This window comes from Arachis hypogaea, chromosome 3 (assembly GCF_003086295.3).
Source record: "Arachis hypogaea cultivar Tifrunner chromosome 3, arahy.Tifrunner.gnm2.J5K5, whole genome shotgun sequence".
Lineage (NCBI taxonomy): Eukaryota > Viridiplantae > Streptophyta > Magnoliopsida > Fabales > Fabaceae > Arachis > Arachis hypogaea.
This window is the reverse complement of record NC_092038.1, coordinates 131,664,493-131,680,498: the sequence shown is the minus strand read 5'-3', so window position 1 is coordinate 131,680,498 and position 16,006 is coordinate 131,664,493. Positions and strand designations below refer to the sequence as shown.

The window sequence follows — 16,006 nt, the reverse complement described above, 5'->3', positions numbered from 1 at the left end:
ATGCTGTGGGGCGTTTGAGTCAGTTTTTGGACTGTGCAACCACCTCTCACCTGCAGGCTGCTTTCCGTGTGCTCCGATACTTAAAAGGTAGACCTGCAACTGGTTTATTCTTCTCCTCTACTTCTGATATGCATCTCACCGGATTTACCGATGCTGACTGGGCTACCTGTGCCGATACTCGTCGCTCTGTTTCTGGTTATTGCTTCATGCTTGGAAGCTCTCTTGTCAGTTGGAAGAGTAAGAAACAAACCACTGTTGCCAAGTCCTCTGCAGAAGCTGAATATAGATCTCTTGCAGCTGCCACTTGTGAAGCTAGCTGGTTGTCTTTCTTAATGGATTTTCTTGGTTTGCCGCTTCAAAAATCTATCACCCTATTCTGTGACAACCAGTCAGCTATTCATATTGCCAACAATCCCATCTTCCATGAAAGAACCAAACACATTGAAGTAGACTGCCACATTGTTCGTGAAAAACATCTGTCTGGTCTCATTCATCTTATGCCGGTTCGGTCCCAAGACCAACTTGCTGATTTTCTTACCAAAGCTCTACCACCGGGTCCCTTCTCTACTAATGTTTCCAAGCTAGGATTGTTAGATTTATACAATTCTAGCTTGCGGAAGGGTGTTACCTAGATTATTTTTTTTATTTGTATTTTTTTATATAGTAGGAGTACATAAGGAGTACATAGTATATAAGGGGTTATAACTCAAATATCTTTTAAGGGATTTTTCATTCTTTTCAAAATGAGAACAACTTATTTTTTTTCCTCTCTCAGTCCCTTCTGTCCATCAACATCACAGCTTGAATAGCTTAGGACATGAAGTTTTCTTCGGTAATCGTAATATATTTTAGTTATTTCTTAATTTATGTTGATATTTAAAAATAGAGAATTATTAATATTTTTGTTCGTAATAACAATACAAGAATATAAATAATTTAAAATTATGTCGATATTATAAATTATAACACAATATTTATAGAATCAAATTATTTTTATAAAAGGTTATAGGGAACTAAAGTTTCCATCAACTGAAAAGACTAAAATCTCTTGAAGATAAAAAAATAAAATAATAATTTTTTTGGTTATTATTTTCATGTAAAAGACTTTAATTTTTTATTAATAATTAGTTTTAACATTTATTATCTAAAACTTAAAAAATTTAATGTGTATATTTCAATATTTGATTAGATATTAAATCTGTTGTACAAATAAAAATAATTAATTTTTATATTTATTATTTATAAATAATATTTTTTTCTTATATAAAAATATAATCAAACATTAGTATAAAAAAATTTATATTGATAGTTATAAAATTAACTCAAAATTAATTTTTTTAAAACAATTAATTCTTGATTCTAATTATTATTAATCACAATATTAGTATTTTCTTCAAATTATATGTAATAAATATTTGAAAGAAGAGAAATAAAAATATAGATTAGAAAAATAAGGGGAACAAATTTGGAATTAAATAAAAATTTTATTTTAATTTTTAATAGAAAATGTCGTGTAACAAATTTTGGTTGTTAAATTAGTAATATAATATAATTATATTTTAATTTTAATTTTAATTGAAATTAGAGAATGTCATATCTTCATTTATCAAAATTATAATTAGTCATTGATCATGATATATAAGAGAAATAGAATAAATGAAATAAGGAGAGAGAAAAAGAGAAAATTCTTTAATTTAAAAAAATATTTAATTTCAATTACAATAAAGAATGACATATAATATATTTTAATTATAAAATTAATAATATATAATAAATAATAAATTTCAAAACCGATAAATTTTTATTAATTTATCATGAATTCATAAGCCGGTTCGTATAATAAGGTAAGGAAATTATGTATGTAGCTAGGGAGAAATAATGACTTTTAAAACTTTTAATGTATTTAGTATATTAAAAAAATGTTAGGGAACAATAATTTTATTAATATTAGTTAATATTTTTTATAATATTTTATCTTTATATTATTAAATTTATTTTCAAAAGATATTGATTAAATATTTATTAAAAATATTAAATTTTATTAATTATAGAATATTATTATGTTAAAAATATCACAATTTTAGATTTTGATAAACATTTAAATTTTAATTGTTTTTATTTTTTAACATGTGTCCTTGCCATAATCTATAAGTAAAATAATTCTAATATATTTCGGTTGATCTAATACTTTAATGATTAATTTATTAATCTATTTAAGTAATGGTTGAAAATCTAAATTCAAATCTCAGCATACAATAATACATTAGTCAATGAAAAATTAAAAAAAATATACTTTTTTCTACACAAAAGAGAGAATTATACGTTTTTAACCGCTTAATAAACATGTAAGAATTAGATTCACCAATGTAGCATAATTTACACTTTGTTTGGATCAAGATAGTATAAAAGAAATAAAAATAAAAATAAAAATAATTTTTTTTGTTATTTAGATAAAAAATGAAATAAAAAAATAATATGAGAACCACCAAAATATTTTCTTCTAAAAAATAAGATGAAAATAAAAAAATATGTAAATAAGTATAATTCACTAATTCATCTTCTGATTAATTAAAAAAATAAAAAATACAAAAATATTAATATAATTTTTTTTATTATAATTTTTTTTAATCTAAATAATTTTTTTAATCTATTTTTTCTTTATGATATTATCAGTTTTGCCCTCTTTCTGATGTGCTTTATTTAATTTAAATTTAAATTTAAATTTGATGCAGTAATACTAATACCAGTAATAGTAACAGTGTTAGGAGAGAAAAGGGGTTCATTTATTGAGTTTGTGTTTATGTGTTCTCTGCACAAAACCTGAAAGCTTTTGTTGCTTTGTGCTTAATGGAAGGCCCTTGAGCTTCCTCTCTCTCTCTCTCTCTCTGCTCTGTTCTTCATTCACCCCCTTTCAATCACTCACCAGAACAACACTAACACTCTGTTAATAGTTTCTTTTTGCATTTTTGTGGCTTTCTTTCTGGACTGCAAAACCAACAGGAATATAAGAAAAATAGAAATTTGAGAGAATAATCTCTCTTCTTCTTCTTCCTTCTTCTTCTTCTCTGTCATCTCTGCCAGACATTAACCCACAGGTCCGTCACTCTTCTTTCCTCTCAAAATGCACTTTATTATTATTTTATTGTTATTTCAGCTCTTCTTTCTACTCTGCTGGATTTATTCCTTGTATGTTTCACTTTTACAAATGGAATGTACCCCTCATGCTTTGGTCTTTTTTTTTTCCTTAAATATTTTTTTAGTTTAAATTTCTCAACTTTGCACCCTTGCTGTTCTAAAATTTTTTTATTTTTCATTTTTTTTTGGGTTAGGGGAGGGGCTGTTTGGGAATACCTATTTACCTTTTGATTTTCTTTTTTATTACACAGTAGAAAAATGGTTGGTATGGTTAAGTGTGGATCTGTTGTGCTGTGGCGTGTTCATCCTTGCAATTTGGTTTCTTTTAGTTTTTATTTTTATTTTTCTCTTTTGGGTATTTTTCATTGGGAGAAAGAAAACCGAGCTCAAGTGGTATATATGACTAAGAATCCCACACAGGTTAGTAAAGAAGGAGCAAAAGGAAAGGTTAAACCTGGTATGGAGGGTGGGGGGAAGGAGAAGGCATGCTATTGTGATCGATTGGCTGCAATTCTTCTAACATTTTTTCCTATTCATTTATTGCATAATCGGGTGCTAATGAATATTGCTGAGATAATCATGGTTTTTCCTTTTTCTTTGGGTATTTTGTTAACTTTATCATTTTTGGGGCCTTGATTCAGCTACTGCAAGTGCTATATGATAACTGCCACTCAGCCACTGGTTACAGAGTCACAATATTTTTATTTTATATTTGAGGGTTGCATGTTGTCATAATACTGTTTTGCTTGTGTCCCTTATTCGGAAATATTTTTTCTTTTACTGTTGAGCAATTTCTTTTGATCCATGTTGTTTAAATTGCCTGCTATTACTGTGATAACTGTGCTCCCGGAATATTTTTGTTCATAGAGTATAGATGACTTGTTGTTAATTCTGATTGATTGATTCTTTAGAATGCGTTTCCTATAGAAGTTTAGAACACATTTTCTTTTCATCTTTTGTTGATCTTGTATTACTTATGGCACAATGTTGAGTGAGTTCTGCTTTGGTTTCGTGTAAGGCAGTTTGTGAATTTGGAGTTTAATGGCTCCGCCCCTGCTGGTTACCAAGGAGGAAGGGCTGAGCAACGCTTCAACTGTAGCGTCTGCATCTTCGCCACAATCCTTGGACTGCTTCTCCCAAAATGGAGGGGTTTCCTTGAAAGAACGCAACTACTTGGGTTTGTCCGATTGCTCATCAGTAGACAGTTCAGCTGCGCCTGGCATGTCTGATGAGAAAAAGGACAATCTGAATTTGAAGGCCACCGAGTTGAGGCTCGGCCTTCCTGGATCCCAATCTCCTGAAAGGGGTCCAGACATCTTCTCATTGAGCTCAACAAAGCTTGATGAGAAACCACTGTTCCCGTTGCTCCCGCTCCCTACGAAAGATCCGTGCTCATCAACTCAAAAGACTGTAGTTTCGGGAAACAAAAGGGGGTTTGCTGATGCAATGGATGGATTCCCCGAGGTAAAAGTACTCTTATTTTATTGAGGGTAAATGAATGTTATGTGCTGTTTCTAAGTCTGATTCCCTACAATCTGTGTTGCAGGGAAAGTTTACTGGTACTGCAGCAATAAATGTGATGCTATCACCAAGACCTGCTGGACTGCAACCAACTGCAAAGAAGGAAATACAAAGCAAGGTATTACAAGGAGAGACCGGCGCAGTCAGTGGAACAGGAGGTGCTGTCGGCGGCAGTTCACCGGCTTCTAAGTAAGTGTAACTTGCTAGATGAAGGATCCCTAATTTTCAACATAGTTTAGAAGTCGAACAAAGATCTTAAAGTGGTTATTCTGTGGTTTCTTGTTGTGCTCATTGCTTCTTATCTCTGGCAGGGCACAGGTTGTTGGTTGGCCTCCTATTAGATCATTTAGGAAAAACTCGTTGGCTACCACTTCAAAGAACAATGATGAAGTAGATGGAAAACCAAGCCCGGCGGTGCTCTTCGTGAAGGTGAGCATGGATGGTGCTCCATATCTGAGGAAGGTTGATCTGAGGAATTATACGACATATCAGGAATTGTCTTCTGCCCTTGAGAAGATGTTCAGCTGTTTTATCTTAGGTGAACTGCTGCAATATTGAATTATTTAAGCAAATTATTTCTTGTTAGGGATTCTTTCAATGAATTTTGAGATGACTTTTATATTTGATTCTGAAGTTGAACTTTGACATGGATTTGCTACGCATATTGACCATTTTAGGTCAGTGTGGTTCGCATGGGGCTCCAGGAAGAGAAATGATGAGTGAGAGCAAGCTGAAGGATCTCCTGCATGGTTCAGAATATGTACTTACTTATGAAGACAAAGATGGCGACTGGATGCTCGTAGGAGATGTGCCTTGGGAGTAAGTTTTTCTAAACCTACTGAACTTGTTTTGTATGTCGCCGTTATGCTTTTTTTTTCTTGTAGCAGTGATTGCATCTATTTTTAAGATCTAAGATGATAAGGCAATGTGCTTTAGAAATTATGCAGAGTCATAATTATAGTTGAATCAGTGAGATATGAAATATACCGCCAACAATATCATCAAGCAATTCCAACCTGCAAATTTAGTTTAAGTTCTCTGTGTTACAACATGCTTGCTCCTTTTTGATATCATCTCATGAGCAGATTACTGCATTTTTACTGCACAGGGCTTCTTCTAAATATGGAAGCTTACTGTTCTGCACCTTAAATATTTTTGTTTCTGCTGTTTTGCTTCTATCTTCAATGCCAAGCCAGACATTGTTTTCAATCTTTTATTCTGTTGTGTCTCTCTTATATTCTGTGCTCAGCCTTTATATGTCTCTTCATAATCTTTCTCATTTGTGTATGTCTGTTGACTGTTGTTTTTGAGTGCTTCCTATGGGAATGTGTAATGTTCTTATGCATTCCCATGCAGCCATGCATGAAGTTTGATGCTTTACTGCTGTTTGTGTTGAGAAAGTGGCAGCTATAGAAGACCATTGGAACACATTTTTGAGCAATGTTTTGCCTGCATTCCTAACTGTGATAATCCTGCAGGATGTTCATTGACACATGCAAGAGGCTGAAAATCATGAAGGGTTCTGATGCCATTGGCTTAGGTATGTTTTCTTGGTTCTGCTTCATCTTACAGTCATTATACTTATCAGTAAAACTATCATATAAATTGGTCGAGTGTGAGCTTCTCTTGCATGTGACAGTAGCCCTATTGAAGGACTAATTTTGTGCAATACCTTATGATTCTGATGCGTTTAAGTGAGACAACTGAAGCTAAGTCAGTGATTATAGCCCAATAGGTGGTATTTACTTAGATGGTTAATTTGAATGTATTGATAATATATGTTGGAGAACAAATTTTTCTTATGATCACTGAAGTGTGAAACTATTAGTAGTTTGTGCTATGATTTGGTTCTCTGAGGATTAATCAATAATCATCAAACTAGTGTTAGAAAAAAAGAAAAGATAAATATACATCTTCTGCTAGTCTTTTGTTTTCTTTTTATTCTCTTATTATTTTTATTTTGGGAAAAAACACAGCTAGTCAATATACACCAGTAAATAGCTCTAGCTAGCAAGCCTAAGTTATTTATTTATTTATTTTACATAGTACTAAGTTGACCACAGTTCTATTTCAAGAAACTGAATTTAACACTGCAGTTGATAGAGTTTCATTGTAACACAAGGAAAACATGTCTGAAAGAGTTAACTGATCTATGTCTGCAGACTGCAGTTGAGTACTATGGATATGACACTGATAATATCAGTCAATATTTTAACTCTTAGATAATATTACACAGTTAGTAATGTGGTTTATACACCAATTAATGTGCTATAAAGTTTGACTAAGTAATATTTCTTTACTATGCAGCTCCCAGGGCTGTGGAAAAATCCAGGAGCAGGAGCTAGGTGGTATTTGGACTACTTTGACTGCATTTCATATATAATTAAATGCTGGATTTGAGATTTGTGTGGTATAAATGACTGAATGCCCTGGTTTTGATGGTTAAACTTGCTTCAGCTGTCATCTACATCTATGTTTGTTTATTAATTCCATGAACCATATGTTCTTCTTCATTACTTATTAGTGTTATATATTGTCATTAACTAATACCTTATGAAGCTTACCTTGAAGGTTAGTATTTATGAAGTCTGTAATTGTGTTATAGGAGCCTGTTTGTTTGGATGATTTGAATGTGTGTTACAGCCACCATATTGTTCTTAAATATATTAAGTGATTTGTTATTATTCCACTGTTTTTCCTTCTGTTTATGAAGCCCATTCTTTCATGCCCACTTCTTAATTCCTGTGTTAGGACCCATTCATTGAACGGTTGAACCCAATATTAATATATGCTCCTTATATTAATATTAAGTAAAGATATACTTTCACTTGTTATTCAGTTATATGGGTGTTAATATCAAGGTATCTTGGATCCCTCAACTGGGTGTATGACTGCATCTATTTAATTATGTTCCTTGAAAATCAAGTATTAAATACTCATCAATCATAGGGTTTATAGTTTGGTTAAAAATCAAAGATATACATAAGGCACTAGGGGCTGGGCTTTTAATTTGTTCTTCCTTTTTTTTCCAAAAATAAATAAATAAATGTGTAGGTTATCTCTAGAAGTTATTTAATTTATATTATCCAATGTGGAAGTAGAATTGGAGTAAGAATAATACTATTACCGTTGCTCTAATATTAATTTCTTATAATGTATTGTTAGATACATGTCAAAATGGACAATACTTGTTTTACACTTGAATGTTGTACCACTTAGTGCTTTGAACCAGAGAATTGCACAAAAAAGAAAATAAAATATAGGGTTGTGAAATTCAAAATATATTTCACTTTGGTCATAGCTCCTAAAATCACAAATAATGAAATATATATGATTATATGAACAGTTGATAGTATATGTATTTTTTTTTAACGCTGATAATTTTTCACAAAACAGTTCATTGTTACATGGTTGACTTGTTTCAAGATTAGAGAAAGTCCATTATTCACTTTATATTGCAAGTGTTGCTCTGAAGGGTCATTATTTAACAGCTAGGAGCATAGTTTTCTTTTCTTTTTTCGCAGGAAATGACATTAGACATTACTACATCTTTCTTTATTTCTAATTTATTTATTTATTTTTGAAACTTTTGGAGAGAGTGCATTGGGCGAATTGTTTTTGAATATTACATGAACTTTATTTCCATTGCTGCTGATGTGACTCGATTACCCTTTTTCACATGCTCTTTGGATATAACCACAATCTTAAAGGAAAAGCTTAATTCTGTGCTGGTAAGGTTTATTTGTAATCATTACTTCATTAGTGGAGAAAATTAAAGCAGTACTGGCTAGGTTTTTTTTTTTGGATAATTAATTATATTGCAGCACAAAATCATGTTATCTTTTAAGTTAAAAGAACCTAAATTTGAATTAATTAGTCTAAAGCCATAGACATTTTGAACATTCTGGGCTCCACAAATAATCTACACTTTTTCCTCGGTACGAAATTCAACTTTAATTTTTATTTTTATTTTTTCACCATCATGTACATTGAATTTGTCAATTGCAGTTTCAAGATGCTTAATTTAGAAAAAGAATACACACTCAACACTTTGGTGAAGTGTGGGATCTCGCAGGAGGAAGAAATAACAAAGATAAAAAAATTAATAATTGAAATATCTTTTGTATTGTGTAATATAAATTTATTTAGTGAGGGAAGAGATTAAAGGTCTCATACAGTACATGAATAATATAAGATAATAATGAGAAACTCGTTATATAACAACCTAACTACCACATTAGATTATAATTTAACATCACAATTTCTAAGATAGTTTTTGAAAATTGCATGTGTTACGACTTCTGAGATGTGTAATACAAATAAAAGCCATAGAAATTGATAAATAATTATTAATGTTTGATATAACTTAATAAGAGCACCACCATACGCTGCTGTAAAAGATTTTCTTGTCTGAATAATGTTGCCACGCCAACCAATTTTTAACCTCAAAAAAATTCTGGAAGTATGATATTGATTCAGTAACATCTAGTGTCACGTGTTTGACACAGGACACATGAATCCAACACTCTAATTAATCAACTTTTGAAGTACCCATTCTCAAATTGTCCTTCTTCTAATTTTGTTTTTTGCGCACATGTTTTAAGTTTTAACTCATGTGACACTAGTGAAGCCACACTAAAACAGCAATGAAGAGATTGTGTTTGGTTTCACCATCAATCAATTTCTAGAGTGTTCTATTTTGAACAACAAAATAGAGCACATATATGCATACGCATGCACTTGATGAATCAAGATATTTAGATCCATGAGAATTGAAACCATACACCAAAGGATGGTTGATATATCTATGTGTTGCATGCTGCCACATTGCTCAATACAAAGCCATATACGTATAAGGCTACAAACCTTAGCTTCCTCCGATATATACTTTGTTTCGTGTTATTAAAGAAACGAAACCACGCGTTTCTTCTGCAACCACGCCAATTCGGAAATGTCATATGTTTGCATATCAATGTCACCACTCGTGCAGCACTCTCGTCATTTTCTCAATATTAAATATTATTGTTGGTTTAGTTTGATTCCATCAACGCTATATATATTCTAATTCAATAAGGTTACCAACTTAATGGTTATATTTTAAACACATGTATATTAAGACACATTCAGAATATATATATATATATATATATATAAAAAGACATTTTTATTAGACACACTATAAAAAAAAATATTTTTATTAGACACATCCACAAAATACTTCTATTAAATATAATTATAAACAAGAGTTGATAAAAGTTGGCAGAAATGCTGTTGGTAACGTAGCGGAATTGCTTCAATAAGGTTACCAATGGTTCTATCTACTATAATGGTTTTGTTGTGGCAGAATTTATTATGGTTGGACCGTTTCTTGTTTGTGGTACGGCACTTATTTATTGAAACTATTCTAGTATCAACCCCCTTTAACCAAAATGAATACGACATGAATTCATACTCATTGAAAAGGAATTATACATGTAATGTATAATATATATTGATGATGAAAGGATGAGAGCTAACCATAATAGTACCTGATTTTTGGAATTTTCTGCTGAGATAAAATGTTTCAGTTTTTGTCTTCTATATGAAAGGGTTAAGACTTAAGATGAGGAACCTAAGCCATGATTGGTTTTATTTAAACAAGTTTCCATATAGTCCATAGAATTTCATGATTCAAATAATTACGTGGGGGTGCTTTATAGGTTAGTGCATGTGTAATATATCTGAGAAATTAACTATATAATATGGTTGGTGGGGATTGTAGCTTATATTTATGGGATGAATGCATGTGGCCCAATTATTGCAGCCACACAATCATGATTCTCCAACCTTGAGAAAAAGCCTCTCATCTCTCTCATTTTTGAGAATATAATATTATTGAATGATTATTATTGGTCCGAAATACACTAGATTTGTGGAACTAATTAATATCCTCAATGCTTCTTCATCTTGCTTCTCGTGTGATGAATATAAGTTACATAATTAATTGATATCCCCAATTTCTAAAGGCCAATCATGTACACTATCCTATTATGAGTACAAAAGAAATGGCCAATTGGGAAAAGATTTTGTCACAATAAATCTCTAATTATTTGTTATTATTATTCGTTGTAGTAGTAAAAAAGTATTGAATTGAGACTTAGACATTACACATCTATATTCTATAAAAAAAACTTTTTAGTGGAGTAAAAATTAAAATATCTATTATTACTATATTAATTAGGTCAAAAACTACATATATATATATATATATATATATATATATATATATATATATATATAAGGACAAATTATACAATATAAATGATATATACAATTCTACAAAAGAGATGCTAAAAAATCAATAAATTTTGTAATTTGTAACCATTAATTAGTCATTATTAATATTTTTAATAATGTAAGATTTTATCTAATAGCGTGAAATTACTTATTTTTTTTTTATTGATTAAGTATTGTTCAGATTTTGATAAAAATGCTGGTTCCTAAACTTTTGAATTTGACGATTATAGAATTTGGAGCTTATCATATTATCTTAGATGTGGACTTTTAATTTATGTTTTTTTATTTGGAAATAATATATTAATTAGGTCTCGTAGTTAAAGCCTATAATTTATATGATGTAATGTACATGTGATCTTATAATCAATGTATGTTTTGTGAATGAAACATAATAATATACAAGATGCTCTCAAAATGTTACTTGCTGGCTTTTATTCAAATCTAATGAAAGATTTCCAATTCCATTAGCGGCGCACAACTTGCAATTTTTAATATCGCAGTGATCATCTGAAAAACGGTTCAAATTTCATATGTTTTTCTTTCTTTAATTTCATTTTTCGTTTATATATATTTGTTCTTTTTAATAATTTAAATGTTGACAAATTTAATGGGATCTCCACCTTTGTGGAGTGTGGTTTATTTGCCACATTGCCATCCAAAGTAGGTGGAACCATCCAAATCACATACAATTTTCAAAACGCTTATTTAAAATTATGGCCAATTTTATAGTGTTTTTTATTTAGTATTTAATTTTTATTTAATTAATTTTTAATAATAATTTTAAATATTTAGAATTTATTAATCTTTATATTTTTAAATTAAATATTAAATATTTAATTTTTTAAATAATTAGACACCAATTTTTATCCATCATAACACACAATTGAAACTATATATATATATATATATATATATATATATATATATATATGCTGATAAGAATTAAAGTGCTAGTGTAGAAATCAGACAAGATTAAAAAAACAGTGAAGTGAAGTCAATCTGACAATGTCAACAAAGTATTAATTAGAGGATTTAGATGTCAAAGGTTATTTCTCTTGTTTGAGAGAGAGTAATGAGAAAAACATAATGATGGTGGGTTTGGCATCACATCCTTGGTAATAAGTAGGGCTGGGAAGTGTTAATTTAATTTGCTTCCAGTTAATTGATTTATGAAGTCACCGAACATGCTGATAATAGTTAACTAGGAAGCCCTTCATGCCTTAATCTGTAAGAGTTACATTAATTAGGCTAAAGGAACGGATAAAGATATATTTTAAAGTGAAGTTGAGTAAATAGTCAAATTAATGTATAAAAAGTATTTATTCTTTAAATTAGTCTTTAATATTTTTAATTAAATTTATCTTTAAAAATTTTAAATTAATCATGTTAGTTTTATTTTTTATTTTTTTTTTATTGATATGACTAAAATTTACTAATGTGACATATTAAGTGACACTACAATATATATTTAAGAGTTTTAATTGACTATTAATATAATAAATTTATGAAATCATATCAAATTAAAACTTAATTAAGAAAAGAACTTGAGGCATTTAAATTCCTCTATTTAGAATTGATTTATTTAATTTCATAAACTAATAATGTTAATAGTCAATTAGGATTACTAGGTATGTGTTGTGATATTACTCAACGTACCACATTAACAAACTCTGACGTCATTAATAATAAAAGTAACGGAAGGACTAATATGACTAATTTAAAATCTTTAAAGAACGAATTTGATAAAAAAAATTTAGAGACCAATTTAAAAAATGAGTAATTTTTTGGAGACTAATTTAACTATTTATTCGTTTGATAATAAAAAAAATTAATAAAAAATAGTTAAAATTTATCTTATTTAATATTTATTAATTATTATTAAAATTAATAATAAATATTAAATAAGATAATTTCTTTTGTCTCTCTAATATTATCAATTTAAAAGTTTCATTCTTTACTTTAATTTTAAGGTGATCATCAAAATCATTAACTATTTGCTTTGGTGAGAGATTCAGGTTAATTAAGTTAGCAATGTTTAGCATAATAAATCGATCTCATTCAAAATATCCCTAATCTGACTAAGCGTTGATGAATGACATTTCACAAAATCTTGAAGTGTATACAGTAAAGTTCTACATCGATTGATACTTCATTATAAAAGTTGTATATCAAATTAATCTTACATTTCATTTAACATATGAGGACCACTTTAATAAATATACTAAAAATATCTTTTTTTTTTAAATATTTATATATGTCATGTTATTATTGGAGGACATTTTTATTAAATTGATTAATAATTTATTTTTTAATAAATCAGAACAAATCAGTTTATTATAACAATAATGATAAGCTTAATTGTCTACATTATAATTATTACACCCAATTTGATTCGATCAAATTACACAATCTAAATCGAATATCTTTAAATTTTTTGATAAAACGATAAATATATCTCTGACTTTTTGTTTTGCAAATATTTAAATTCTTAAAAATAAAAAAAATTAAATTTCTAAAAAAAAAATTAGATTTATTATTATTGTTATAAAAAAATCAATTTTATTCTAATTCGATAAAAAATTTAAAAATAACTGATTCATTAATACATCCAATAATAATGGAGTATGTAAGTGTCTTAAAAAAACGTTTTATATGTTTTTACGAAAGCATCCCCTTAATATATATATATACATCGAATAATAATTTTGTATAAATAACAGAATTGTACCGTGTCATTAGTCATTATAACAAAATTCAACCAATGAGAACCAGATCGGGACAACGCAATTGTTAAGAATGCATAGAAAAGAAATGGTAGCTTGCATTGCTTAGAATGAAGTATTATAGTTGATTCTTTGAATAGCATTGCCCTACCACAATGATACTAATTATTGAAGGACTAGGCTTACAGCGATAAGGCATTCACTTTTGTCGTTTTGATTAGAATTGAATTAATTCTATTAATTAAGATATCTTATATTAAGAGTGTTGAGTGTTGACCCCTCTTGCCTCTTTATAATGATCAAACCCTTTCTCACACCATTATACATCATGTTCAACTAAGTTTCCCAGGCATTAACCCTAAAATCCAATATCTTTTAGGAAGTAAAGAAGTAGTACCAAATTATCTTAACCATATAAATTTTTATCGTTGACTCAAATTCTAATAGAGACGAGCAATGCTAAGGATTCAGCAACTTTTGTGATTGGTAGTCATCAAATAACCATCAATGATGATTTAATGGTGTGAAATTGGTGTGAAATTTCATCCAATGACACACATTTCCCTGCTGGTTACATATTGACCAAAATTTAATAAAATTACTGGCCTAAACTTTTCCATCAAGATATTCATCCATGATCCATTGTGGCTATAACTGCAGAGAGCTAATTAATACTGTTACCCCCCCCCCCCCCTTCTTTTTTTTTGGAACCTGCAAATGAAAGGGGTGGAAGTAACATCAACTAGTGCGCACACAAACGTGTTGTGTATTGAATAGTATGACGCATATTGATTGGTTTAGATATAAATGGGCAACAATTTCCGCATAAATTAAATTTCAAGTGCAACCATAGATTATGTTTTCGATCCTGCTTTTTTTTTTTCATACATCTATAATTATATTAGATGTATATTAAAATTAGTTACTAAAATCAGTCATTAATATAAAATATATATTAAAAATAAATTAAATAATATATATTTATACATAAATACATAATAACTAATTTTAATTAATATATAAATAATATTTTTATTATACATGCACCTATATATAACTCCATCTTATTTCCAATAATAATGCTCAATAGAAAATTGTATTATTAACTAAATGAACTTTCTTTAGCTTCTCTATGTTTTGTTTTTGAATTTTGGGTTTTTTCTTTTTTAATATTCGTACATATATCAATAACTAAGAAGGATAATTTTAAAAGATGATATCAAAGTTTTTAAGATGAAACATTTTAAATTTATGTATTTCTAATTTTATAGATAAAGTTTTTAAGAGGAATGATTGAATTAAATCTTAAAATAGTTTTTGAATTTGCAATCAAATTTTGAATTTATCATTAAACTTAAAATTGACCCAAATTTATCCTTGAACTTAACAACGATCATTGTCCCTCTGATATTTTCTGACAATAAATTGATGACACATGGTTGAACGAAAACGACATAAACTTGTATATGTAAACGTCGTCGTTTCTTTTTTAGTGCCCAAATACAAGTTAATATTTTAGATCTAGTGTGGAATATCGTAATACACCTCCTCTCCACATTCACCTCCACCACTACCAACTTCAAGCCCGACCTTAACTACCCTCACTTCATCAACTCCTTCTATTATGCTCAACGCATCTTTTGCAGCCGCCTCATCTTATCCGTCGTTCCTGATGCCAGGCCACTGCCATTGTTGACTTCGTCAAGTGCCACCTTGCCTCCACAGAAGCTCCTCTCTCGCTCTCTCCTTCGCCAATTTTTTTGCCAAGTTTCCTCCAAGACCGGCCCAGCAATGTCAACAATAAACGGATCGTCATCTATCTTATCAAGATCACATCTGAAGATTGCAAAGGTTCGAAATTCCAAGAATAGGTTGGGTTAACGAGGTTCTATTGATTTCAAAAGATTCTGAGAATAGGAACAAACTTGCGATTAGAGATCTCGCCAATTTGGTTAGAGAAGAGAATAAGTTTTCCAAGAAGTTTTAGTTAAGAATGTGATGTATGCTTGCTTGTCAAGAGGTGTTAGTTAAGGGTGTATGGTACGCTTGCCAAGAGGTTGATAGGAAGTATATTAAATTCGATGGTAGTAGTGATGGAGGTGGATATGTGTTACCAGATTTCATTAGGTACCTAGAGCTATAAGAATTATGGCACAGAAATTTTGTGAATTGGAGAGGAAGAAGAGACTTCATGAGGGACAGAGACACTGTAACACTAACGTATTAAATTTCTCTCAAAACGTTGTCGTTTCAATTGTATTTGGAAGCCAGAAAGAAAACGACAATATTTATAAGTCTAGCGTGATTTTCATCTAACATTGTCATTAATTTATTGCCAGAAAATATCTTAG

At 29.7% G+C, this 16,006-nt stretch overlaps 1 protein-coding gene across 2 annotated transcripts; it reads left to right on the top strand.

Annotated features, from left to right (window-relative positions):
• The first annotated feature begins 2,731 nt into the window (after positions 1 to 2,731).
• On the top strand, positions 2,732 to 7,340 carry LOC112791702 (auxin-responsive protein IAA8). Of its 2 annotated transcripts, none has more exons than XM_025834635.2 (7): positions 2,732 to 3,095; positions 4,158 to 4,599; positions 4,682 to 4,845; positions 4,968 to 5,194; positions 5,334 to 5,475; positions 6,135 to 6,196; positions 6,964 to 7,340. In XM_025834635.2, the coding sequence occupies exons 2-7, from the start codon at positions 4,177 to 4,179 to the stop codon at positions 6,999 to 7,001; spliced, it is 1,056 nt and encodes a 351-aa protein (XP_025690420.1). In that variant the 5' UTR covers positions 2,732 to 3,095; positions 4,158 to 4,176; the 3' UTR covers positions 7,002 to 7,340. The 2 variants fall into 2 exon arrangements, with proteins under 2 accessions (XP_025690420.1, XP_072089652.1); XM_072233551.1 differs by lacking the exon at positions 2,732 to 3,095 and adding an exon at positions 3,426 to 3,555.
• Positions 7,341 to 16,006: the final 8,666 nt, after the last annotated feature.

What these genes read in the sequence shown, in the direction of transcription:
- LOC112791702 (XM_025834635.2), top strand. Translation starts at nt 4,177, where the DNA reads ATGGCTCCGCCCCTGCTGGTTACCAAGGAGGAAGGGCTGAGCAACGCT. An exon ending in GTTCAGCTGTTTTATCTTAG is followed by an intron (nt 5,195 to 5,333) that starts GTGAACTGCTGC and finishes TGACCATTTTAG; the next exon opens with GTCAGTGTGGTTCGCATGGG. An exon ending in TTCTGATGCCATTGGCTTAG is followed by an intron (nt 6,197 to 6,963) that starts GTATGTTTTCTT and finishes TTTACTATGCAG; the next exon opens with CTCCCAGGGCTGTGGAAAAA.